Source organism: Pezoporus wallicus, unplaced genomic scaffold, assembly GCF_028554395.1.
Source record: "Pezoporus wallicus isolate ANWC-B61680 ecotype Strahan unplaced genomic scaffold, APGP_CSIRO_Pwel_v1 scaffold_7392, whole genome shotgun sequence".
In the NCBI taxonomy this organism is placed as follows: Eukaryota; Metazoa; Chordata; class Aves; order Psittaciformes; family Psittacidae; genus Pezoporus; species Pezoporus wallicus.
Genome location: NW_026639923.1, coordinates 4,219,552 through 4,247,124, shown reverse-complemented (window position 1 = coordinate 4,247,124; position 27,573 = coordinate 4,219,552). Strand labels below are relative to the sequence as shown.

Sequence of the window (27,573 nt, the reverse complement as noted above, 5' to 3'; positions counted from 1 at the left end):
GGCTGTGTCAGCGGCGTTCAGCGGCCGAGCGAGCGAGGGAGCCGGCCGCGGTTGTGACGAGGTACCCGGGACAGGACGGGACGGAGCGGGCACGGCGTTGGCGGGGGCCTTCCCCCGGAGGGGTGGGCTCTCGGATACCACACCGCCTCGCTGGGAGGGAGCGGGGAGCGGGCGGCGTGTTCCGTGCCGCAGCCCTCAGGTGTGTTGGCGGGCTCGTCCTGTCGCGAGAGGAGCAGAGGGCGGTGCCGCTCCTGAGGGAAGCCTGAGGGAGCGCCGCCTTAGCAGCCGACATTACTGCTGCGGAGGCCTGTGCCCGTGCCCGTGCCCGTGCCCGTCCACCCCCGCGAGGGAAGGACGCTGCTGCCCCTGTGCGGGTGTAGAGAGGGTTTGGAGCCTCCCGCCCCGGGCTGCACCGGTGGTGACCTCAGATCGTGCGCTGGTTGTTGTGGAAACTCGATCCGCGGAGAGGTTGAGATATTGGTTGGACACGCAGCTTGGCGCACCTTGATGGCATTAGTTCTACAAGGGGCTGGGCTGGATGGTTTCCTGAAGTCCCTTCCAGCCTAAGTTCTGGGGTTCTGTAATGTTCTGTAATCAGTAATGACGACTAATCACTTCTAGATCATGGTCATTTTTTTGTTGGATACTTTTAAAGTCATTAATCTGCTAGATCTGAGATACAGGAGAGATGAGAGTTTCCAGATACTGTCATCGCCAAAATGTTTCTGTGGGAAAGCCGTGTTTGAATTGCTATTTGGTTACGTTGGCAGTGGAAGAAAACCAGTGACTTAGAATAAAGAGTATTTTGACAGTGCCAGTGCTGAAGAATTGCACATCACTTAAAGAAACAATTTTACTGATATTACTCTTATAAACATGGAGTTTAAATGCTTGTAGCAGTGACTGTCAGGACTTACTGCAAATAGAGGTGTTTCTAACATTAAGCCCCAAATGGCATGTAATATTGAGCTATAAATACAGTAGCAGAGGAGGCAGGTGAAGGTTGCCTCTTCACTTGATTACAGACATCCCGATGAACAGCCAGGCACAGAGCATACACGTTCCAGTGGAATGACAGCTGATAGTTCCACAGTGGTGCTGTGCTACAAAGTCATGGACATGTCAAAAAGGATTTCATCAGAAGCTTTTTTTTTTTTGTGACAAATTACTTTTTTTATTTTTCAAAATTCCCTCATTTTAAAGTCTCTTTTCCTTACTAGCCACAACAAAATATTTTTAAATTAAATACTTTCCTAAATAATAGTTTCAGAAGGCAAACACTTAGTACTAAAACATAAACAACATAAATTATCTTTTGTTCACTTAAACCTGTCTTTTTTACAGTAAAGTAAGTGAAACTTGGCAATGTAGGGACAAATGCAAAGGTACATTATAAAGCTTATCGTATGAAATCAGTTTGATTGCTGCATATGTAAACACTATTAAAAGAAAATATCTTTTTTATATGATGCAGAGAAAATACAATCCTAGTTATTCTCTAAAAATACATGTAATAAAGTAATTTATTTGGACAAGATACTGTGCAAGTTATGCAAAACCTATTCTGGTAATTAAAGCAAACATGTTATTGATGGTACTCCCACAATGTATGTATCAACCAGAAATCTTTAATCACATACTGGAAAGATCAACACGTTTTTTTAAAACAGTAAAGCATCTTCAGTCTTCATTCACATTCGGACTTGGAAACAGTGCTTGCCTTGGCATTAAAATACCAAATATATTCTTTAAATACGTGCAAACATAACTTTTACTTCTACAAATACAGTACTGAAACCGCACCACATGGCTCATCATACAAAAATAATGCCATACACAGTCACACAGAGAGGAAAAATGGATGTAAACTGCTGCGAGGAGAAAAACATGGTGCCTTCCTGAAGCTATGGGAAAGGCTTTTTCAGTACTTCCCAAGGACTGGATTTCAATTAATAATTTCACATCACAGTTCAATCATGACAAGAAAAAAAAGCTTTTTTTTTTTTGAGAATAAGAAGTGGCTTCTTGTTGGAAGAAGGGATGAATCAATCACTGAAAACAACCAGTGGAGCTTCATTCTGAACCCACATTAGTATATATTGGCAAACTCCACTGATACCAGGAAAGTTGTTTTGCACTCCTACCACTGTGACTTCACAATATTATTGAAGACCTCCTCTTTTACACTATTGAAAACATGATTTGCAATGATATGGAATGCAGCCCAGCTCAAGTGTCTGGTGCCTTTCACCCTCACGAAGCAGGCATCTGCATACCTCAGTTACCACAGTTCCAGTTAAGATTTAGACAAAACATGATTTATCACTATTTGGACCAACAGTTTACAATTGAGACATTGTCACTTAGACTGAATAGGTCCGTGCTCTCCACAGTCTCACCAAAACTAGTGTCTCCATTTCTTGATTGTGATATTGCTCATTGTGAGCAATAATAGCAAAGTTTGTCCCTTACTGGTAACTGCACCCTAAGCTCAATTGTGTAGAATTTAATTTTACTGGTGGGAGCAAGAATAGCACAACACAAGCTACATGCCTGTAAAAGCAGGACTCACATGAGCAGAGTTACATGCATGTCTGTGCAATGAGGACCTGTTAGGTTTGCCTGCTATTCATTTACACTGATGTGACATCTTCATCTCTGCTCAAATGTGAATCTGAAGAACAGTGTGCAAGGTGTGTGAGTCTGAAAGAAATGAAGGGAACTGTAACGTTAAAAAAAATGTAGTAAATGTAATGATCGTCTGCAAAAATATTCACAGTTGTATGGTTTGTAGCAGCTATGGTCAAGGGTCAGAAATACATCGTGGCTAAAAAGGTTGCCTGCTTTGACAAAACTATTAGCTCTATCAAGCCACATTTTGCACATGATGTAGTAGAAGTCAGTATTTAAAATACCCCATTGCAAATTTCAGTTCAGTAAAATATTTTAGTAGCACAAAAAGGTCATGTTTTTCTCTCCAGGCAATAGATATTTAGTTTCTTTTTAAATGATACTGACTACTGCTTGGAACATGTAGGTGGCAACAACTTAACAATTAACAGCATTTCTGTCCAATTCCTGACTTTCACTGACCATCAGCGGGGACTTACAGTGTTCTGTTTTCCCTTTACTCTCCTCATCTTCTAAATCCTTTGATACTGCAAGGTTTTCCTCAGAAGTGTCATGCACAGTGAGCCTAGATGCTTCAGTTGCATTTCCTCTGACACTAATGTGCTCCCATCCACCCTGTAAGAGATCGATAAAGAAATACAAAAGGAGAAACATCACCCTGCAAGTACAGTATCTGATGTGATATATTTATGTGTGCCACTAGTTTTATACTATTTATTCAAGAGGGCAGTAATCCTGCTCTGGGCTGAATCAGGAAAAAGGTTCCTTGTAAAAAAAACCAAAACAAAAACACAACATACCCCTTAAGGATTATTTTTACTACAGGAATTGAGATTAGTAGGGTCAGGTGCTCCTAATAGAGTCACTGCAGGTTTTCCACAAACTTATAAGAAGCCAAAACCTTGAAATGGCTTTTCTCAAAAGACTGAGTGTAATACATGGAAGCAACAATCAGGAATAATCATGTGCAGACTAGGAAGGAAGATACTTTTTGTTTTGTTTGTTTTTTTTTTTAATGGCACTTACTTTACTGCTTTTCTCATTGTAACTTTGAAATTACCTATTTAAAATGAATACTTATCAAATGCAAATAAATGACTTCCTAGCTGCAACTGCATCACCTACTATATTAACTTATAAAATGAACCTAAAGCTGAAAAAAAAAAAGGTCCATTTCCTGCAGGTATATGCCAACTTTGGAAAGCTGGCCAGCTAAGCAGGATGGCACTTTCCTGTTCCAACACTCTTACGGATATTTGGATACACAACTTTTAGGCAGTGTTATGTCCCCAGCACTTACCCCAATACCATAGTCCCAGGAGATGCCCTTAGGCTCCATTGGCTGAACACCAGTCCGATGGCAGACTGTCCCACAGCTCAAACTATGACTTCCTTGTACTTTGTCAGCTATCACCCAGACCTCAAGAAAGCAAAGAGAAGCAATAAAATGTGCTCTCCATGCTGCTCTTCTAGATGTTAAAATTTTAAGTGTGTCCTCACTTTCAGAAACCAGTCTTGATCTTGAATAGTGTTAATGATGAAACTGCTCTAACGTAGTCAGAGACACCCCCAAAAAAACAACTAGATACCAGTGTCATAATTAAAACATTGCCAGAGAGTAAGACTTAACAGGAAAGAGATTAAATATATAAAATAGCCTTACTAGAGGGTAAGAGGGGAAAAAGTGAGGCTTTTCCTAGCAAAAGGCTGGTTGTATGACTATTTCATTGGCATGATTTTTGTCTTGCTGTCAGGATTTCAGTATTTAGACAATCATCTTAATCAAATAAAACCAAGTCTGAAGAATATTTAATTTAATTCCAAAAGAATGTTATGCATAACTGCTGAGATATGTGGAAGCTTGATACACACCTGGTCCAGGGGCCCTATAGACATTTTACGGATGTTATTTGAAACGTGATCCCAAGTAGATCCTTGAGGGTAGCTAGGTGTGATACCCTGCCGGTACCAAAGGTTGCCTATAAAATACGGAGTCCTGGTTACAGCTCAGGATGTCTGCTTGGTGTAAAACGCTAGTAAACAACATAACAAAGCAATGCTTAATACTTCCCATGTTCTGTGGAAATGCATTATGGTTTTGACTAATATCTTACAGTGAAGAATAATGAGGTTCCTACTTTCAAATTTGTATTTCTATAGTTACTCTTTATAACTTTTCTGGAAAACAGTAAATACTCTGTTTTATTTTCTTGCGGAAAAATGTTCACATAAGGAACTATGCATCAGAGACGTAAAGCAAATGAGATTTGAAGGAGAGTAGTGTTAAAGGCTTGTTTCTTTTGTAAACAAATGCTTCATCATTTATCTTGCAATGATGCTGCTGTTCCCAGATTTTGCAACAGGCAAGTATTCTTCTTCAGTTTTGTGTGTTCTAGGTAAAACCCTAGATAAAATCCTGCCAAGCAGTTCTCCTCTTCGACATTCACCTATCTCTTCCCCCAAGAATAGCACAGATGCTGGACTGTTGCTACATAGGGCACTATCAGATTCAACAAACCCCAAGTCTTTAAAAGCAGTACTTCAGTGGGCTGCCTACTCCATCTCTAGCAACAGTAACCATCTGTCCAAGCACAAGTGCTCTCACTTAGCATCTCCTTTTTAATTCAATCTGATGTATACTGATCTATTTTCTGTTACATTGACAGATAACTTTAAAAAGTCCTTACCATTTTTATCCAACACAAACACAGATGTTCGTCCTACTGAGACTTGTTTTAACTTCTGTTTTTGAGGTGAAGGAATATGGTACCAACAGTCACCTAAAGGTTAGAGATACTTGAGTCAAACATTGAGAAAACAGAGTTATATATGGGAAGTTTTAGAAATATCTGCGGCTGAAGTACAGAGCTGTGCAAGAAAGCTCTAAACATGACAATATATTTTTACTAGCTTGTTTTTAGAAACAAACACTTTAAATCACAGAAGTGAAGACCAAATTAACTGCTAAAATTACCACAAGTGTTGCTCATATGCACTGTTTTGCACAGCTATTGGAAAGACCTCTTCTAAACAGATTTGTCTTTTTCAGAAATGGCAGTGTAGTAGAGCTTACACAATCTGTAAGATGAAGACCATATTAAAAAAGTGCAAGCACTTACCTGCAGGTTTTTTTTGGGACACTGAACCCCGATAGAAGGCAGAACCATCTCTAGCAATAGCCCACACTTGGTAAAATGCTCCAACTGAGATGGAAATGAAGGGCTGATCTGTTCCCACGTGCAGCCAGGATGTTCCCTAACAAACCACAGAAGGTGAATTGTGAAGCAGTTGTTCAGAACTCCATGACAAAGTATCATGGATTATTACCAAATGAGACAAACCCTACACAGTGAAAAATGTTGTGAAGAATAATCCTTACCTACCTGTACAACTGAACAGAAACGAGGTCCCTGATCCTCAAAGATACTTGGATATGTAACTATATGAGAATAGCAGTGTTAGACTCTAACAGGGCCTTTAATGTTGAGATCACTGGAATTTAGGCACCTGCATGTCTCTGAATAGCTGGGCTAGTCGTTTGTTTTTTGGTTTTTTTTAATAATCCCTTGGTTTTGATTATGCAGAATGGGTCTTACAAAAATCAACTGATACAGGACTTCACATTCCAGACACAGTATTCCAGTTCTTGCTGTTGCACTGCTTTACAGATCTGTTCTACTGCAACTGATCGAACAGGGAGAAAAATAAAAAAATCCTGTAAGTTTTCAACTTTTTGCAGTTTTCCCCCCAAATTCCACTGAAGTATATTGTTACATTTTGTCCTGTTGTAAATATGGCTTAAAATCAGCACATACCAACCATAACCTGATGTTTCAGTATGTGTCTATTAGTAGGAAATAAGTACTCCTGTTGAAGTTACTGGGACTATTTGTTCCTTTCTGCATACTTTACTGGATGTGCAGTCATTGTTTCTGTCCCAGTCCAAGCCCATCTGTCTTCAGTAAGTAAAGTCAGTTCCAGGCCAGAAAAGTCAAAGGATAAACTCCCTCTGGTATCAACAGGCATTAGAAATATGGGTCCATACTTCAGAGAAATTCTGTTCCTCAACAGTTCATTTAAATAGGATGCACACATTAGCAACAATTAAAAAAGGAACAAAGCTGTCAGTGCAAAAAGTGAAATGCTTCACAAGATGTACAGGAGCTGAGAGAGGCTCCTGCAGGTGATGTGGCATAAGCTAAGGTAGATTATGCAAGAGAAGCACTATTATAAGAAATGTGGGCAGCAAACTGTTACAGATGACCGACAAGGACTTTCAAATCTGGGAGATATAAGGGAAAAAAATAACAAGGTGCCTTGAGAGAAGGCACTGCGTGATTGTGTGTATGTACTTGCATAATCATATTAAAAACATCAATAAGGCAGTAAAAACAAACAGGGAGCCTTACAGCTGGATTTTGCTGTGTCACTCCAAGCCTGCAGAGCACATCTCCTTTGTCACTGATTGCCCACAGTGCTACTGCTTCTTCACTATCTGCATCTGTACTGGGAATTATGGAGATGTCCCACAGGGTAACAGGAGGCACTTCCAGCCACGGCCCATTGGTGACTATCTTACATTTTCTGAAGCAGAAAAAAAAAACAAACCCGTCACAACAACATACTTTCTACAACTGAATTTGTTTCCTGGTCCATTGTTGACTTCAGTGCAAACAATCCTGAAGTCTTTTCATTAAGTAGGCATTAGTATTTTTAATTTCAAGGAGGTTTATAACAATCAATCATGTTTTGCATGAGGTTTTGAATTTTGACATATTACTGATTTCTCAAAGCTTCTGGTTTTAAAAACTTTGTAAACCCAACGCTGAAGTTTGTGCTACACTGCTTCCTGGCTCTAACTCACTGGGCAACAGCTGGATTGGAGAATCCAACTGCAGACAGAACTCCATACCTGGTTCATTCCTTCCTGTCTTGGTTAAGGAAATTACCTAACAATTAGTTTTTTAGTGGGGCCTGTTAAAAAGTTACATAGCATCTTAAGGCAGGCAGAGAGAAGAGTTAGAGGTAAGTCTTTCTGGGAATTGGTGTATTTTTTCTGTGGAAACTGCAACAAAGTAGTGCTATTTCAGAAATATCATCACAATAGTGATTTCTTTGTATGAAGAATGTCCTAAAAAACACTGGACATCCCTCCATCCTCCAGTTCTGAAAAACTGGATCCAGCCTTAAGTTGTTCCCTATTAATTTTCAATTTTCTATTGATAATTAAAACAAGAGGAAGTGTTTAGACTTGAGGGTATTTTTCAAGTTGCTTATTTTATTTCAGGTCACCCCTGTGATTGATTGGATGTCATTTCTTTTATTGCCTATTCTGGAACAACAGCTTGATGCTTCAGGACCTTCCTTCAAAGATCATTGTGCAAGGGACAAAAAAAGCTATGTAGCATCAACAGCAAACAGAACAATGCAGAAGTCCACAGCAATTTATTATCATGACTAGCAGATGCTCTAGTACAGAAAGCATAGAAAAGCTGGAAAAACAATGAATACACACTAACTACAGATCCCACAAAATCAAATAGGATATCTACCTGTAAAGGCTTAAAATTAAAGCCATAGTGCTAAAGATCATCAGATTCTCTATTGGAGATGGGTTACTTATTACAGGTTTCTTTACTATTGCTTTTGTTGACTGGGTGACAAGACTCTCCCCCTTGTAACTAAAGGACACTTCCAGGGAACAGTTAGCATTCAAGTTCCAAACTTTTATTTATAAATTCCTCACCTTGCCCAGCGCCTCCGTCGGACAAAGTCTTTCATTGTCTTGTGACCATGGTAAGACCTACCAAAAGAGATTTAAATAGGTGTTCATGAGCATGTAAGAGCACCTCCACTGTCAGTGCCAGCCTGAGAGCACTGCCTATCTATCTGTCCACCAGACATCCCTGTTGACTCTAAAACACTTGAGACTGTATTTGCTAGCCTCAGCTTGCTGCCCTGCCTCCCCAGTGAATGTCAGTGTTAGTGTCCCCATGAAAAGCAAGAAATCAAGGCACGCTTGTCCCTGTTAAAGCACAGTTAATACGCAAAACAGCAATCAAGAAGAAACAAGGACTTAAGTATGGCATGTGCCTGCAAGTATCTTAGGTAGAAAAAGTTATCACTTACGCTGGGAAGTCTGCTGCATACTGCCAGCCCTCCCGATCGGTTCCTCCTGAAGTATTAAAATCAATGTACCAATCGGATACCTATTGTCAAAAGGAGACAGTGAGAATAATAAGCACAATCTACACCTACTATATAATGAAAACAACCTCTTTCACCCTTTACCTCCACCTTTTGGAGTGCAGTGCCTTGCTAGAAACCTAATACTTGCAGTATAAATTAATTTAAATTCCCTAGTCTCTTTAATTTAGTTGAAGAGAAAAGGATCAGAGCAGCAGTCTAAAGCCTCCTAAACAAGAGAGTCCCACTCAGTGCAATACATTCTTTTGATTATGGAAGATTACTATTGTGTAAATGGGGAAACCAAGGTTAAGTATTATGACAAATCCAGAAAGAAAATCTGGGTCATTTAAGTCCCAGTCTTGTATCCTACTTGCTAAGCTTTGCCTTCTTTGAGAAAAGACCTCTAAGACAAAACTTACCCAAGTCCACTGTGGAGAAGGAGGTTTGGTGTTGAGTTTTGTGCATTCCTGCAGGCCAGATGCATCACTCCACATGTATCTGTCTGTGGGCAGGCCTCTGTTGCATACAAGGAATGCAAGGTCATTTACAACAGGGAATTTGAAAGGTGAGGGAAGAAAAGCCTACTTATAGCACTCCCTACTTTCATACATTAAACAGTCTTCCATCATTAATTTCTGTATTTAGAAATATCACGTGAGTGATGAGGATAGTGGGAAAGAACCTGCACAATTGCTTCCAGTTACACCAAACTTAAGGACTGTGTAAACTTTTCTCTGTAGAGTGATGTTCCTTACTACTGTTTAAAACTGGAAGGTGAATCCTGAGTTTTTTCTGGCATAAACACTTATGTGTGTGAATGCTTTTTCAATACTTTTGTTTAAATATACTATTCAAGGACCCAATGTATTTAGCGCAATATATATGAATGTATATATCCTAGTCAAAACTTTGCTGTATGACCCTAATAATGAAAAATGTTTCAAGTAGGCACACTGTGCACTTGCAAAGCACAAATTTGTAAGGTTCTGCTACAAATGCATTTTGAATGCATAATTACAAATCTAGAAAACTGAGAAACACTGCTCCTTCCATCTCAGGTTAACAATAAATGCTGGAGGAGACTGAAGACAGAGTAACTGTAATAACTACTCTAAAAAGCTAAAACAAACCCCTTGTTTCATTTGACAGTGGTAAAAACCAATGGCAAATAAATACAATAAACAACCTGCTGCTATATCCAGTGACTGGATTCCACCGCTGGTTCTCATAGATGTAAACACATTTCACATCTGATTGTGTATAAATGTTATCAGCACTACTGGCCAGCCCTGTTAAGAAATAAATCATCTGGATTATATTAAAGCTAAACCTTAAAGAAAGTACATGTTAAATTCCAACAGGCGCAGTAATATTGCAGATTATCCTGTTTCTCGCTCTTAAACTGCAATACTGATTCCTTCCTAATGTTTGGCCTCTTCACTGTATAACCTTACCTGTTAGGCTAAAGGACAGACAGCTGAAATAGCGTGAATAAGCTGACCCAGTCAGGAAGATAAGAAACATGCACACCACAGCAGACCAATGTCCATACCTTGAATGAAGCCACCTCCATATCCACCAGTGTAAACCCAAGCTGTGTGATCATATCCTATGCCCCACACTATGCCTTGGTTATTGCACTCTACCAGTCGAAGATGACCTCCAACTTGACGCCAAAACCTGCCAAAAAAAGGACAGCACCACATCCATCAGGAATGTATGCTCTCCCCTCCTGCTACTCAACTTCACATACACGCTTGTTCAACCTCTGTGCAATCTGTAAGTGCAGGCTGTTGCCAGTGGAAAGCATTTCCCTCTGGACAACCACTGAAAAGTAGATGTAAGGAACCCATCTGCCTTCACTTGGAATTTTGGGGCTTGGAAGTATTTTACTTTTTCTTTGTGCTTGTGCTTCTTTATGTATATATTTTTTTTATTTTTTTTTATTTTACATTAGTTAGGACAGTCTTTCTGGAATCCTTATGTCCTGGTGGCCATCAACTGCCTCAGCTTTAATTTCATCCTCTATTTATTTTTTATATCTAGGAATTGCCTTTATAACAAGATAGCAAATTACTTATGTGTTTGCTATGGAGCTTGGTAAAAACAAGGGCTTTGATTCTTCCTATTTTCCTAATCTTTACAGGTTAATCCCTTTCTGGGGTTTTACACAGCCAGTTAGCCATGGTACCTTTCTGGGGAAGAATGGGAAAAGTAAAGAGATTGTAGAAGAATATTTTAGTTACCAGAATGGCACGAGATCATCTAGGTCATGGATCCCTCAAACTAAGATGCAAGAGCACATCACCTTTGTGATTTGCCAGAGGTTTAGGGTGCTCTACCCTGAAGAAAAAGGACTAAAGGATTTCTTAGTATTATTAAAAGGCATTTTCTGCGAGTAACGTGAAACTGCGTATATTTTTTAAATTGAAGACTGGCCTTTAAGCCTCCATTTCTGAGACTGCTATGTTTCTGCTAGAAGAGTTGGCAGTACTATATTGGCATAGTTGTAATCAAAACTGTAAAGCTGCTCCCAGACCGTAGCGACTACGAAGGACTGAGAATTTCAGTCCTGACTCTGATAAAACTGAAAACTCAAATTCCACTACAATTACAGTGATGTTTACTTTTAGACTAGGTCATCTCTTAATTTAAGTAATTTAGGCATGAAAGATGCAATCACCAAAAAATGGCATCTCAATGAGAAAGGCTTATGAAATCACATGAGTAGCTCCAGCATCTAAAAATTCAAATAAGATTTGGTGAATTTCTTCACATGAAATCATGAATATGAAGGCAGCCATTAACCTTGTCATTGAAAGACATCTGCAGTGTACTATATATACTCTGACAGCCAATCAAAGTTACCAAATTGACATGAAAGACAGTCTTTGCTGCATGGCATCCCATGCAGAAAGAACAGCTTCTGAAACCTCTTACATCTGATCACACGGCATCACTTGTGGTCCGTCCTCCAGTTCAGGACTTGGCTCACTAACAAAGATGTCTCCTTTACAAGTAACTGACCAAATGGCGTGGTGAGAAGGAGGGCCTTGAATCCGTCTGCTTTCACAACAGGACATGTTCAGCAAAGACAGCTACAAAACAGGAAGCACAGAACCAAAAGCTTCCATTTACAGTGGTAACAAAAACTTCTGCATGGATGCTTCAGTTTTATGAAACAAAGTTTTACCTTTGCATGTTTTTGCACATCAGTGAAGTGAATTTGCAGCTTTTTCGCAAAAGCACCAGAATTCAGTGTTTTGGAAATTATTAACAATCACTGGAACTACTGTGTTTGCAGTATCTGGTCATTATGAAGTTATCATTCAGGGCTTCCTTTGCTGCACTGTGTATATGCCTGCCTATACATAAGGCTCTACAACAGTGACAACAGATAACAGTTTTTCTACCAATGCAGAAGAACAGACTAACTGAATTAAACTCCTAACTCATTCATAGCCTAATCTATATCTGGAGATAGAAGGGGAAGAAAAAGCAATGTTAGTTTTACTATAGATAGCAGTGGCAGCATCAGAAAGCATGCAAACTCCAGTGGACAAACGAAGCCTCAGGTGCCTCTAAGTTTGAACAGACTTTTTAAATACCTAAATTCTGAAAACAGGTAAGTAGCCTAGATACTCTAAATGTGATGCTGAGATTCAGAGACTAGCTTTATGTTTTATTGCAGATATTGCCATCTTGAAATAAAAAATACACAGAATTACCCAGTCATGCATTTCTTGCTCCGTTGCAGCTGCCAGGCGGATTGGCCACCGCTGCTTTGTCCTTTCAGGTGTATAAAGTGCAAAGGAATGTTTGGCTTCATTCAGAACTTCAACTATAATAGTGACTTCATTCAGGAACACATGGATATACTACGACAAGGCAAAAAAAATTGCAAGCAAAACTAAGTTAGATATACCCTCCTTAGAGCCAGAATTTTTGCACTTCAGAACTATGAATGAGGTATTCCTGCCAAGGACAGCAAAGAATCAGTTCTTGGTGAAGAAGGCACAGGCTTCTATTTCTAGTCCTGCACTACCTCTCATTCCTACTGCCAATATGCATTAACCCTATTGGTGAAGATGCTGGCTGGGTAAGCTTGGCTCTTTCTTCACAATAAAGAACATTTTGAATTTCCAGAAGAATTCCTCATTAGTACAAAGCTGATGGTTCAGACAATGTGGATTGTTGCTGACTGGGCATTTCTGACACAGCATTAACATAGCTACAACTTAGGAAAGCTTGCAATTTGCTAGTACTCTAGGCTATGTTTACATTGGTTCCTTAGAACAACAGCATACCCTAATTTGCCTTCCTTAAGAAAACTGTTTTCCCTTTGAAGGTTTTCCTTTGTCAAATACAACTCTCTCAAGGGTCTCAAGCTGAACACACCTTTTTCTCCTCATAATACATGTAATAGATGAACAGGATGCTGTCACGAATTCCATCACTCCCAGTGAACTGCTCAAGTGCGACTCGAACATCCATCCATTTATGAGGCTTCCAATTCCTCCACCATTGCAAGGTTCCAGTTTTAACCCAAACTGACTGCAATGCAAACACAAATTTGCAGGAGTAAGCAATCTGTGTGACTCGCTTTCTCCTAAATACTACTTTTGTGACCACAAAAAATCTCTGCTGCAGGTCAGTCTGATCAGATCAGTTCATTCTGACACAGAGTGTACCAGAGTGTTCAAGAAGCTGAAGACAAAATGGAAACTGACAAAACTAGACTAAAAAGCACTGAAGTAGCATGTTTACAATGGTATTAACATTTTACCTCTGCAAGAATGCAGTAGCACACAGATACTAACTGACTCCAGTGTGCTCCTGTTACAACACAACTTCTGCTTGGACTCTAAAGGGTTTTGACATCATCTTTTTAAACTTGATTAAACCCCTGCACTCCACGTGGTTTTAAGCAAATGAATTCCAGATGTCATTTGGCAATTAGCAATGAAGAGACCAAAAATGTGAATGAATCTGAAAAGAGCCAAGGAGTCATAACAGAGAACATCAAACAAAAGTGCTGCTATTTAGGTCCTGCTGTTGACATCTGCATCATTGTTTTATTTATGGAACTTACATTCATTCCTTAAGAGTTGCAGAGAGGGAAAGTTCACCTACTTGAGTCACTGGTTCAGTTAAGAAGCCTCATCTTGTGGTGGAATAATTCATACAATGTTCCACTGTTGCAAATATTTCTCTGTGGATCTGATGTTTCAGTGTATTCAAATAATGCTGACCAATCTGGTTTTGATCCTATACAAAACTATCAGCTAATGTTTTTAGATAAAGATTGCTGCTCCATGTTTGATAAGCTGTTAAATTTCCCATAAGGAGCTCAGACAATGATAATCCAGGAAAGTTGTCATAGGCAGAAATAAGAATATAAAGCTAACAATAACTTCTAATCAGTACATCAGAAATATGTTACTGATGCCCAGTATTGATAGATGTGTTTAGTAAACAGATAAGCATCCTCACTGCTTACCTGCTCAATAGCCTGTTCATAGTGCCTGAAATTCTCCAGCTCCCGCTTTGTCCTTTCACTGAGCTGCTGAAAGATCTGCTTTCGCCATGCTGCTGTCTGTGCTGGAGTGATAGACAGTGACAGGGATTGCACAGAGGATGACAAACCTACAACAGAACCCAAACCAATAAACTTCAGTGAGCTTTAAATACAGTTCTGTGAAAGGTAAAACACAATGCTGCTTTGAACGCTGGACTGAATCAACCCAATCTAATCTAATTGTTCTAGCTATTATACTTAAGAATTACTGAATACTTCAGAATTGACAGCCAAACTTTGTAAATAATGCATAGAAATGGGATCACTAGATGGGAATACAAAATCTTTCAAGGTCATTATCTAGGTGCATTAAGAGTTACACTGCTATTACATCTATTAGTTCATGGTTTATTTTGGAAATATGGTTGTATTTCACTGCCTCTCAACAGTCTAAAATCTAACACCATCCAGTTATGAGCTGGGCTCACACAGTGACTCTGAGTAATTTCTGTATCTTACCCTTGTCTCAGTAGGAATGGTAGGAGAGAGGCAGCTATTTGTGGCATCTGCATCTCTCAACGAGCCCTTTTCTCTGCTTCAGTTACCATGCAGTGGTATGAGGGGTTTTGCCTGAAGCTGCAGTTTTTTGTGCAATAAAGAATGAGATGCAGATCCAGCACAGACTACTTTACAAAATTCTTATTGAAACTCAAGAGAAAACACCACCTTTAGATTTCTATATCACAATCCCAAAGTGCTTTCCAGCTAAATACAAGCAGCAGTATCCTCAGACATGGAGTATATTAACAAACTGCAGTAAATGAATTATCAGAAGTTTTGTGCCATGGTTTTGTTCAAAAAGACCCAAACTAACGTTTTTCTTAAAGAGCATATTGAACTGTGATTGGGAATTAGGGTCTGTTGTAGCAACTGGAGAGTACCTGATGGAACAGTGAACCATTTCAATGGGCTGTGCAAATCTACAAGACAGCCTCCCCCAGACACCCAGGCCCACAGTGGGTGATCATCGGCTCCATACTGCTCTTCGGCTCCCACTGAGAACATGCCAAGGGAAGACAGGCTGGATGTTTCTGCAAAGCTGCTGACAGAGAGGACTGCATGCTTTTGGGCCTCCTTCAAGTCAATGTTTGTCCACTGCAGTTCTGCAGAAGGATTTGGGTTTGTAGGTTTATGCATTTCAAGATTAGCATTCTCATTACTAGTTGAAGCAACGGTGACTTCTCCTTGACCAGAGTCCAGAGGATTCACAGTCACATTTTCCTGAGTTTCTGCTGTCTGGTTGCCTGGGCTGTTACCACTGCTGCTGGCTGCAGCTCCTGCTGGGGGGGTGTTGGCAAGGTTCATGGATACACTCGGAAGCTCTGTATCAGAGGAAGTATCTGCATGACCCTGAATGACCGCGTTTGTTTGGTTCTGAATATCATCAGTAAAGAAACAGCCAGCACTGAAGGACAAATAGATAATTAATTAACTATCACTCACAGCACTATAAATTAGCACAGGCCTTACACCACAGACATACAGAAATCAATCCAGCATTTCAGCTTCGGGAGAGAAACAGAAGACTTCTTGTTTTAAAGGTCAAACTCTATTACCAGGGGAAAGAGTCTAACACAAATCTGGCAGAGCAATCTAGTAAATCTGAGGCATAGGAAGATATTCCATAGATATTTCATTGCTCTTTTCAAACAATAGGTGGTGTTTGCTGCCTACAACTTGCAGGAACACTGAAGCAACATCAGATTTTATGGATATGAAATAAATAGGATTTTTTAAAGCCCATTATTAACTCTGATTTTTGTCTTAGCTATAGGGCTTTTACTCAGAGCACACTGACTCAAGCAAGTAGTTTCTGCAGCAATCCTGGCTCCATTGGCATGTCTTGCACAGCCAAGAGGCCAGCAGTCACCTGGGAGTTACTGATTTAACCTCTCTAGGACAGGAAACACAGTGACACTTGGGACAGGGATAATTCCTAAAGAGAGCTGACACCCCTTCCTGATATTTCATAGGTAGTGTTTTCTCTTACTAGAGAGTAGTTCCAGATAGTGATAGCAAAGCCCAGAGAAAATTACTTTACTGCAGGCATGCACTGAATTGCAAAGTGAGAGCTTCAGTTTCTACTCTGTGTGCAATAAATGCTGCTTATTGTTAATTTTAACAGCAAAACCCCCAAAATGCCTTTTGGCATACATAATGATTAGGGATGCCCTGCCTGCTCCTCCCTGTCCGTACCATTTGAATGTAAAGAACTATCTCCCAGCACTGTAATTCTTGGCATACAAAGTCTTGAGCAGGTCTTTCAGTACATACCTGAGCAGACTTGTTGAGCTCCCGGTCTGAGATCTGTCGCTCTCTCTGGCAGACACAATTGCCTTCCATGTCTTCCCACTGAGCTCACTTGGTGTGACACCTTGACGGAAATAAATTGCTCTGTCATCGCAGCCAATTCCCCACACCTAGAGAAGGACAGGACTTGGTGAAGGAAATGCCATGGAATGCAGGTAGATGATAGCTACAAAAAGGTTCAGTAATGGAAAATTCAGCACAAAAAACTGCTGGACACAGCGTTTTCCTTTTACGTTCTTCCTTAATGCAGATACTGTAGATGCAGCTTAAAATTCTGTACCATCAAGAGAAAACTGTTTGCACCTGAATGTGCCACACAGGAGACATACTGTTATCTTCTGGTGAAGAATTTAGCCACGCATTCCCTCCTAGCAGTTCAAGCACATGGACCTCTTGTCCAGCTGTCCATATTGGCACTGCTGACAGTCCTCACCACGTGTGAATACTGCCTGTACAAAGGGGAACATAAATACCCTCACAACAGGTATACAGCTGTCTTACCTGGTTATTTAAGCCTACAGTTACCATCATCATTTCTCCAACCATTTCAATCCAGCTTGTCCCACAAGGATTATGTGAGTTCACTCCTCTTCTAAACCACACCTACAACAACAACAGCAGAAAATCCAAATTTTGCTCCTTCTGCATTAGCAGGCAGACACCTGGAATTTAGTTTGTTTAGTGGATTAGTCTTAATCTCTAAAACGAACTTGCTGTATCACCTTAAGAAGTCACTTACCTCCTTGGTTCTTTATCAAGTAAAGACAATTTTCTTAATAGTACCCAGACTGTGTGTTCTTGTGACCAACTACAGCTAGAATAGCCCACAAGGAGACTTGTTGTTACAACTTTCTGAGACAGAGTTAGTTTCTCTCCCATTGGAAAAACACTTTGTATTACATGTCAGCTGTAGGCTATTTCTGGTTACTCTGAATGGGGTTCTACATGGTGTTCTTGCGTCCAAACCCCAGAAGCGGGGCTGGTGGAGAGAACTGTCAAAGGGATCTTTTTAGTGATACAGCTCTTTAAATTGTCTCCCCTTAGATTAGTTTTTACCAATCCAAAAGTGTCTGTGGGCTGGGTACCTGGAAGAAGTTTCCAGCTGTATTTAGCATATCATTATATAGCAGCAAGCAGCTACTTTAGAAGTTGTTGGGTCAATCACATAACAGTGTGCTTGACTATCTTGCAGACCTAAAGAAAACCGTGCTAGCTTACCTACATTTATTGCAGTGGTTTTGTTTGGCAGATGGAGCAGGTTGAACACAGTCAGCTGACAAGTAGTAACTCATTAAACCAGACTTACTCAATGACTTCAAACTACTATACATTCATAGAATTCATCTATGATTTTGAATTCAGCATGAAGGGATTTGATGGCAACCAGCACAAGAGCACTCTAGTACATTCTCAAGACTTTCAAGACTGAGCAGGGAGTTGGACTCCACGATCCCACTGGAACATGGAGCATATCCAACTTGAGATATGCTATGATTATGAAAACAAACAAACAAGCAGAACCAGACATTGACACCTCTTACTTTTCTATCCTTTGTAACACACCACACCACATCAACACCCACAGACACGTGCATAATCCCATTTTCAGAGCTTGGAGACTCCACAATGCTCCAGGAAATTCCTGCAAGAAACAAACCCCAGAAGGCACTGTAGATTAGTTTCTTATGCAACACTATATAAATCAAAGGGGTTTCCAGCTACATTTACCAAACTTTACCTTGAGGGTTATTCCTATCAATTCCTTCTCTCACAATAGCTTGGCCTTCCCAAAGAGTTGCCCAAAGGAGGTCATATGGTCCACAGCTTATCTGTACAACTTCACCAGGAGTGGTGATTAAGGACCACATGGAACCCTCTGGATTGTGTTGGCAGACATTTTCTCTGTACCATACCTAGACAAGTTCAAAAAAGAAACATAATCAAATAAAACTTAGAAAAATATCACTACAACAACACAACCTCTGAGACAAGCATGAAGACAAACTGGAAAGCACAGTCCTCCTCTAACAACAGGATGCTTGTATGCAGTTTATGCACTATGACCTTTAAAGGTATTCTTTTGATGGTGATTACGCAGTTGAATCTATTTCCTTATGTACAAAGGGAGGAGGCTTTTTACAGACTGGCTTTTACCGTGGTAGTGAACCTGGACTGGGTACAGTAACTTATTGCTACATATTCTGTGTGTATTTCAACATCTAAACTACACTTTAGTGTTATTTCAGGGCATGTTATATAAATCAAGAATGAACAAATACATAAAATGTTACTGTTTAATGATAGCCTGACTTCACTTCCACAGAACAGAACTTGCTATAACACGGGTAAAAAATGCCAATCTGTACAGCCTTCAGTGACACCCAGTCCATGTGGTCCTACTGTCTGTGCACTTTTCTATAGAGCGCAGTCAAAATAGCAAGGTCACACATAGAAAGCATCCTCCAGCAGTCATACCAGAGCTCCAGAGCATGACTGCTGAGGGCTAAATGCTCATTTTTAGAAATACTTTGTTTCTCTGGGAACTTTTACTTGGGAAATGAAAGCGTTCTACAATGTCAGTCTACTGAGCTTGTAGAGTGGGATGCTTGTCACTTATTACTGGGGAGCATGAGGCACAGGGAACTTTGCTTGCCTCTCCAGGCAGTGCCAAGGGTGACTGAAATCTCAGGCAATCTGTTAAAAGTATTACATTTTTCACCTTGAGACTGACCACAAGCTAGAAATTGTCGAGACAAAGTAATGTCAGATACATGCTGTAAGGATGAAGGAAGGAAAGCAACAGTCAAATCTTTACAGCACTGAGCAAAAGAGGAGAGACCTTATGGTAGGCCTAGAAACAAACAAAAGAAAAATTGATAATTTTCAATAGGAAATAAATCCAAAACATTCCAGAGCTGGATTTCACGTTGCCAAATCAGAAGTCTTCTGAACAGGAAGTCTTATAAAAACATTTTGGAAACCCTTTCTTGAATCATTCCTGACTCTCCATCACAGACACATGGCATAATGCTTTGCAAGAATCTTTATCAGGTTTTAAGGCTCCTTCTCTCTGTTACCAGTGCCACTGCCATTTTTCAGAATACAAGACATTCCTCCTCCCAAGTTTTTAAGATTCACATGTTTATAGAGGTTTAAGGCTTCCAGCAACCCCATGAGACACTAAGCCTTTCCATTTACAGCTCAAGTTGTTACATAATGTTGTCTCAACACAGCTTTTACATCCTATGCCAAATGCAAATACAGCTATTTCCTTACCAACATCAGACAATCTAGTTGAGGATGTCCCTGCCCATGGCAGGGGGTTGGACTAGATGACCTTTACTGTCCCTTTCAACCCAAACCATTCTCCGATTCTATGAATAACAAACCTGCCACACCTTAAAAGTATTTAACTCCTTTTCAGTAGTAATTTGTATGAGAAAACTTGGGGAACATGCACATACCTTTCCTTGTAAAGAAACAGCCCACACTGATAAACGGCCCAGAGGCTCATCGGTGACTTCCCATCCTCCAACAGAGATGTCATTGAAAGGGTCTGGCAATTTATCTGGATCATCTTGGGATATGATCTGAAGCAAAGAGAAGAAAGATTGAGGAGACATTGCAAACAGACAGGTGATTTGCCTGGTGGCCTAATTTTCTCTTTCAGACTGGTTAATCTATGGAGATTCCTCTCATTCAAGGCTGCTACACGCAGAAAGAGAGGAAATGCTGTTGAAGCAGGATGAAAACGTCTGTTTCATCCCCTAACTGAAGGGAATTTTTACACTCAGAACAGTACATACAAACATTCTTTGAACTGGAAAGCTGGAACATCACAAATTACAACTTCTGTACATTCTTAAATTGAAACAATTATTAAAGAACAGTTTTTGATACAGATAAAAGATGCAGCTGGTGACTGACGTGAGACTGTTGCACCTCAAACGAGTGTGCTTTGTCAAACAACCAAAGAAAATTAAAAAGTTGGTTTGAAATTTGCAAAGGAGCTGAGCATCTATCTCCAACTGCATTACCATGAGATTTGGCACCTTCACCACAAGTTACTATGAAAAATCCCAGACTTCCATTTGTACCTGCAGGAATTACAAGTTGGAAGTCAAGGAATACAGGTGCAGCCTACAGAGCACTGATAAAAAAATTAATTCCCCTGCATTTAAAATTGATTATTTCAGAAAATCAGTTTTATTTAATATTGAGAAGATATCAAGAACCTTTGCCCAAACATCCCGTGATTTGTATCTCCTGTATCTGATCCACCTCCTGCGTCTGACACAAGAATTCCATTTCTTATCCTTTGTGTAGGTGCTGGGGAAGTCTATGGCGTAAGTCCAGCCCTGCAAACAGAAGTTTTCTTGTATGAAAATCAGGAGTAAGGGAAAGCTTGAAATCACAACTCGGAGCAATTCTGCGCAAGAATCACTCCTACAACTGCAGTACAGATTACTGTGCATGTCTCAACAGCCCCAGTTAGCACACCAGCTAATTCCATATGAATCCTGTTCAAATTCCTCTGCATGATATACACAGAACAAGCAAGACACAGTAAAGCATTTTACTTTTTTCATAGTAAAAGTCATAAATAACAGTGGCATCCGGTAGCCAGCATTTTGTGGCCTGTTCAAAGGAAAAAGCTTCTGTAGAAGCTGCTACAGACTTCAAACAAGAACCTTCCTTGTGTTGTATTATAGTTGAGCTATTTCCTAGAAAGCAGCTATGTGAAGTTAAGTGCCTTTTTATAGACCTTTTATACTTCTATAAAAGTGCCTTTTATTTCACAGCCTAAGAATTCCCAGAATAGATCTCTTTTTGGTATTGTTCACCTACCCCTTTCTCTGTTGGTTCCCCTCCAATATTTTCATCCACATACCAGTCAGACTCCCACTCCCAATGGGGTGAAGGCAGTGTGAAACTATCGAGCTGCTGATGTTTTAGCCCGCTCACATCACTCCACTGCCAGCGGTCACTGGGCAGTAATTTCTCACAAAAGCCACCAACTGGATTCCAGCGCTGTCAGAAATAATACATGATTTTATTTGAAATCACAGCATTCCAATGGACATCTATAGGGAGTCATAAGTGATACACTGCTAATTTTCTGCAGTAAGAGAGGAATAAAATCCTGGGGTGAATGAGACAGCGCTCATGCTGTAAGCCCCTATCTAACAAAGTCTTTCGGAGAAGGTCTTTTAAATATCAAAGAAGGGTTGACTGCAGTTAGTCCCCAAAAAGTGATTTTTCAGGCACACAATAGGAACATCTGATGATATATCCTAATACTGATAGTGCTTTTTTCTTGGGAGATGCATGGCACCATCACACTGCAGCATTAGGATAATGCTGTATAGGTGGCCTTGGGATCTCTAATCTACTCACCACGAGAAAGACGATTAGTGTCTTGCCTGCACTAGAAAAACAGCACGGCCTCTGCACCAGGAACTGTGTCAAGATAACGGTATCAGTAACTCTTCCCTGTGTCTTACGTTATACCAAAGGTTTTGGATGTTTTTCCAAATATGGTTTTAATCAGTTACAGGACAAATAACTTGCTAGGGTTTTGCCAATGCAGCTGTGATTTTTCTTTCCCCCACCCACCCCTTACCTACTATGTAAGTACTGGCAAAATTTGTCATGTCATACTCTCTTATATTTTAGGGCATGTGGAAAATGAGTGGTTTGTTTACTTTTACTAGGAATCTGGCTACAATGCTATGCATATTATCTATTTGAGTTTCACTCTAGTATTTTGGTTTGCATTTTTTCATGGCCTAGAACAAACAAAACAAGTTTTCAAATAAAATAAAATGTAAAGTTTTGCATTTTAAAAGATCATGTTTGCATAACAAAAGGAACACTTTTAAATGGCTGGAAAGTTGTGACAATGTTAAGTAATGTATAAAATTATTTTGTTGTATTTTTACCTATGTGGATAAATTAATGTCTTTTCTCAACTTATATTTATCCCATTGCCTGTTATAAATCAGAGAAATGTGCTCAAGAAAACCCTTCAGTTTTCTCAAACAACTTTTGGTTAATTTAAAACCATAATAGATCAGTTTCCTTTAAAATACTATTTTGAATACATTCTTTTGTTATAGTATGTCACATAGGAAGGATCATCTTAAAAAAAGCTGGAAACATTGTACTTCAATGGATAGTTATGCCTTTATTAGAGTTGAAACACTAAAAAATTGCATTTTCTTAAGAATAATATATTACTGATAATATGTTTGCTGCATGGAAGTTACATTGGAAATAAGGGGATTGATTGTGTGTCACTAAAGGGGACTATGTGTCACTAAGGAAGGGAAAATATCAGGTGAAAAGGGTGAATGTTCCAGCCTGCAATGGCTTGCATGAAGCAGGCTGTGGTGCACACTGGTGTTGCTTTTGGCAAGAGCAGCAAAGTATAACCTTCCTTTGAGAATTAAAATATTAAAAGAACAACCTGCTCTTTGGCACATACATGCTCTTCAGAAACATCAGGTTTCAGAAACATCATCAAAACATGAGAATAAAGCCAAACAAGCTTCCTGTGAGAAAAACATGCAGGGACAGCTGATGCAGGGGTTTGCTATCACTCTGTTCTGATGAGCATGTGGCAGTGTGACGGGTACCCACTATGTGTCGTACCTGGTTCTCATAAGTTTCTTCCTGGTATCTAATAGGAACGTCACCCGAGAACACGTAGGTGTAGACTTGATGGTCACAGGCTATTCCCCAGCAGCACTGCTTGACAGCAGAGACCCGCTTGAATTCCAGCTGTGCATCCTTGCAGAGCTCCCAGTACTGGCCAACAGTAGACAGGGTGTAAACCCTCCCAAAAATGTCAACAGCCCATAGAAGGGAACTGGGCATGGCCATGGCTGAAAGGCAAAAAGGAGATCTGGTAACACTGGTAGTGCTACACACCCTGCTCATCTCAGTTACACAAACCCTTCTCTCCTCCTCAGTCTCCTCAGTCTTCGTGGTGCATGCAACACAGGTACAAAGAGGAAGAAAGCTTTTCCATGAGCACATATCTAGTTTTAATCCATGGACATATGACCTGTTGTTGTCAGGAAACCTCTTTCCAAAGCATTCTGGCAACAGCTTTGGGATCTGATCTTCATTTAATATACCTAGGTGGGTATTTATTTAAGTGTACTTAGAGTGTGGTTTCCCAGCAGAGGCCTGGGTGAAGTCTATTCCCGTTGCATCACTCAGAAACCTGACACTTTCTGGGTACTGCAGCTCTACCCTTCCTGTGAGGTGGGTGTACACCAGTCCTCTTAAAAGTCAAGAAAGGCCACTGTTTCTGTCACTTGGCCTTCTGGGTGCCATTAAACTGTACAGATTTTGGTTGTTCTGTATGTCTGACAATCCCAAGTACTGATGGGTATTTTGAACTTTGCCTCCAGTTCTATTAACTCTACGGTGGGGGACCAGGAGGGAAAGGCAGAAAAGAGGACTTTGATCCCACATAATGAAAGAAAAGAGGAACCTCTAACAGCTTCTGACTGGTAGCAAGCAGTGGTACACAGGGACCAGCTGGTACCTCGTGTTTGAATGTTGGAGGCAGACCTGGAAACAACTAGGCCAATGGGAACGAACAACACAGTGCATTCATACAGGATTCCAGGGGGATGTTTCAGAATTCTGATTCTTAGAACTGCTGCTGCTAAGTACCTAAAAACCCGGATTCACCAGGTGAGTAACAGGTAGCAGTGAGAACACTTATAGCAGCAGAGAACAAGCAAAATTCTCCTATTAGTTGTGGCAGCACAACTATGATGAATCCTCTAATTTTGACTTATTTTTTTCTTCTCTCCTTGCGGCTGGGAGTACACAGGCATGTATTTACTGCCTCTGTTTGCTCTCGGACCAGCCGTTTGTCTTCTTTATATACTGCCTTTCTGTTAGTTGAAGTAGGATAGTACAAAAGGACATAATAAGTGGGAAGAAAAATATTGAATGGAACAAAGTGAAGGTGAGGACGAAATTATAATGGGTGTACCACTAGGAAAAGACCATGAAAATAAGCCTTTCAGTATTAGCACTTGAAATTCTGATGAAAAGATTTTTTAAGAGAGGAAAACACAATGCATTCCATCCACAAAGCAGCCAGAACATGAGTCTGGAGCAAAGGCAGCATTACAGATACTGCAGCGAAGGTACCTGCCTAGCAGGTAATGAAGGGAAGTGATGCTTGAGTGTATTAAAAGTGGGCAGCTATGCAAGCAAGGGCCTGCATCTGGGAGGACAGGCTGGGCAGTCAAGAAGTACCTGGAAGAGTTCAGGAAAAATTCCAAAGATTACAAGGTTTGCAAAAATAAATTAAAATAATCCAGGCACATGTAACTGGATTAAATTTTCAAGACAGCTAAAATATTGCCGAGTATATTCCTTCTTCTGAACTTCTGAGGACCGAGGTTTGGAGAATCACAGGAAAACCCCAAATGAATCTGCGATTATAAACTACTTTTAAGACTTCAGTGTTGGCCCCTCTGCACAGACTGTGCTGCAGAAGATGAAGACATGTCTCCCTTGATCGTGAAGGATGCTCAGCACTTGTGGCTCATGTGCATTTCAGTAAATGCAGAAGTTGCCCAGTATCCTCAGGGGACTGCGAATATTCAGATCCACGTCTGATAAATGCTTCCTCACCCCTCAGCTCAGCCAGGTCATTCTGAACTACAACTACTGAGATGAAGACGAGATACTGTTAATTGTAATTTCCGTCTGCCTGACATGACACTGATTGCTACAGAATTCAAGAAAAACACCCCAAATCATCTCAAGTTAACAAGGTTCCTCCGGAGAGGGGCCGTGTCTCCCGGTTCCTCGGTCCGGGGAGAGAACAGGATCCGGCTCCGGTGCCCGCGGGGCAAACCTAGCCAAGATCCGCACAAACCTGCCTCGCCTCCACCTTCCCACAGCACCCTCGGCGGGCCGTGCCGTGCGTGGGGGTCCGCAAGTGCGCTACGAGCTCAACAACGCGCACACAACACCCGGGAACGGCCCCCGGCGCGGGCAGCGGTGGCGCCCGCTGCTTTCCCAGCCGGGCAGTAAGGCCAGATCCGGGCTGCTGCTGCCGGGGCCGACCCTCGGGCGTCCCGGGCCCGACATGGCGGCCGCTCCCCCTCCAGCCCACTCCCCCGCAGTAGGGAGGCGGGCAGCCAAACGCAGAAGACAGGAGAGGGTCTCCACTGGTGACGAAAACGCCCCGCACGCCGTCCCCCGGGGAACTGCACAGGGACGCCGGCATCTCAGCACAGTCCCACTCGCCGCTCCCGCCTGCACCGGAGCCGCCGGATGGGCGATGGGGGGGGGGGGGGCGCAAGAATACGGCGGGGGTTGCTCCTTGCCCTGCGGCGGCCCCATCTCCAGCCGCGCCGCGCTGGGCTGCGCTGCCCGCCCCGTTCCGTTCCGTTCCCGGCGGCGGGATGGCTGACAGCGAGCGGCTCTGCCTCAGCCCGGCCCCCGGGGCCCGCCCCTCACCTGCCTCCCGCCGGCCGCACCTCTCCCCGCCGCCCGGCGCCGTTCACCGGCGGAAGAAGCCACCGCACGGCGCCCGCTGAGGGCAGCCCCGCTCCGACGCGGCGGCAGCGTCCGCCCTACAGCACCGGACGCTCATTGGCTGCGTTGCGGCGCGTCATCGCGCGGCGGGGCGGGGTGCGGAGGCGCGGTGGGCTGCTCTGCGCGGGAGCGCGGTGAATGCAGCGCAATGGATGCAGCCCGACGTTAGGCTTATTCTTGATGCATCAGTAAATGTCCTGCCTGAGGTATAAGGAAGGAGGCGTCCTCGTAGCTTGTAGTAATGCAGTGTAGTAGCAGTCCTTCCCAGAAGGACACCAAAGGTGCTGCTTGATGTTTATTGCAGGACTTACCCTGCTACAAAATTGTAATCTCCCTTAGGAAGAGCTTGCTTATAAATCTCAGGTTTAGCTATCCCGTTCCAATTCATTCTGAAGTGAGTCAGAAAACCAAACATGATGGGCAAGAACTTCCATGCCTGTCTACTCAAATAACCAAACACAACAGAGATCTGCAAACAAAAGGTATCTCAGATCTTTGTGTACCTCAAAGGTGCAGTAAAGAATGGTGAAAAGCAGTCAGCTTTCATTTCAGGCCTTTCCCAAAGCAAACTGGTGGATCCATTGTGAATCCAGCCCGAGGAACTGCTGGTTGCTGGTTAAAGAGAACACCTTGCTCTTCTGTGGTTTGTAGGTTCAGATGGTTTTCATGTGCAGAGGGCTGTGGTTCAGAGGGCTGATGTACACATTAAACTCTCTAGAACGAAGCCTGTATGAGGCAAAACCATCCCGTCTGGGTTGTTTCCTTCTGAGCCCCAGGGACACTCGACTCACATTGCTGTGGTTTGGTCCTTTGCACAGCTTGATGCCACCTCAAAGCAGAACTCATTGCTCCCTAGTTGTGTTTTGATGATTTGATCATTATAGCAAAACATATTTATAAAGATCATGTGATGTTTAGATTATAGGAAATTCATTTTACAAGATCTCTAATATTGAACATACATATGACATGTATTCTCTCCAGTTGCCATTTTAAGCATGCGGAAACAAGACTGGTGTTATTCCATGGGAACTGTATTGCAGAAGAGTTTAAGGAGCATTTTCTGGGATTTTCTCACAGTTTGGATTTTGAACCACAGTCCTGTAGTCTTACAGGATGTCAGGAGGAATGATTGATTATGCAAGGCATCTGCATGCTAAGTCATGTACAACCAGTACAGTTTTCTCATGCTTATTTTAAGGAGGACCTTACATGTGAAAGCCAACAAACACTCTCCATGACACTGGCGACATGTGATGTTTTTGTGGTCGGTGGCTCTGCTCTGT

At 41.5% G+C, this 27,573-nt stretch overlaps 1 protein-coding gene and 1 long non-coding RNA gene across 2 annotated transcripts; one reads left to right on the top strand and one right to left on the bottom strand.

Moving 5' to 3' along the window:
- On the top strand, window positions 1-8,226 carry LOC130603205 (uncharacterized). The gene is made up of 2 exons (XR_008973087.1): window positions 1-61; window positions 7,919-8,226. It is a non-coding gene; the product is annotated as an uncharacterized LOC130603205 (long non-coding RNA).
- On the bottom strand, window positions 2,730-26,351 carry TECPR1 (tectonin beta-propeller repeat containing 1). The gene is made up of 25 exons (XM_057416787.1): window positions 26,210-26,351; window positions 23,363-23,595; window positions 21,557-21,739; window positions 20,944-21,066; window positions 20,173-20,298; window positions 18,447-18,621; window positions 18,250-18,350; window positions 17,210-17,311; window positions 16,673-16,818; window positions 15,280-15,803; window positions 14,321-14,466; window positions 13,219-13,374; window positions 12,549-12,698; window positions 11,761-11,918; window positions 10,373-10,500; window positions 10,007-10,109; window positions 9,240-9,336; window positions 8,761-8,840; window positions 8,378-8,434; window positions 7,041-7,215; window positions 5,751-5,886; window positions 5,319-5,411; window positions 4,504-4,610; window positions 3,932-4,051; window positions 2,730-3,246 (listed from the first exon to the last, which is right to left on the bottom strand). The coding sequence occupies exons 2-25, from the start codon at window positions 23,591-23,593 to the stop codon at window positions 3,049-3,051; spliced, it is 3,615 nt and encodes a 1,204-aa protein (XP_057272770.1). The 5' UTR covers window positions 23,594-23,595; window positions 26,210-26,351; the 3' UTR covers window positions 2,730-3,048.
- Between the last annotated feature and the right edge of the window lie 1,222 nt (window positions 26,352-27,573).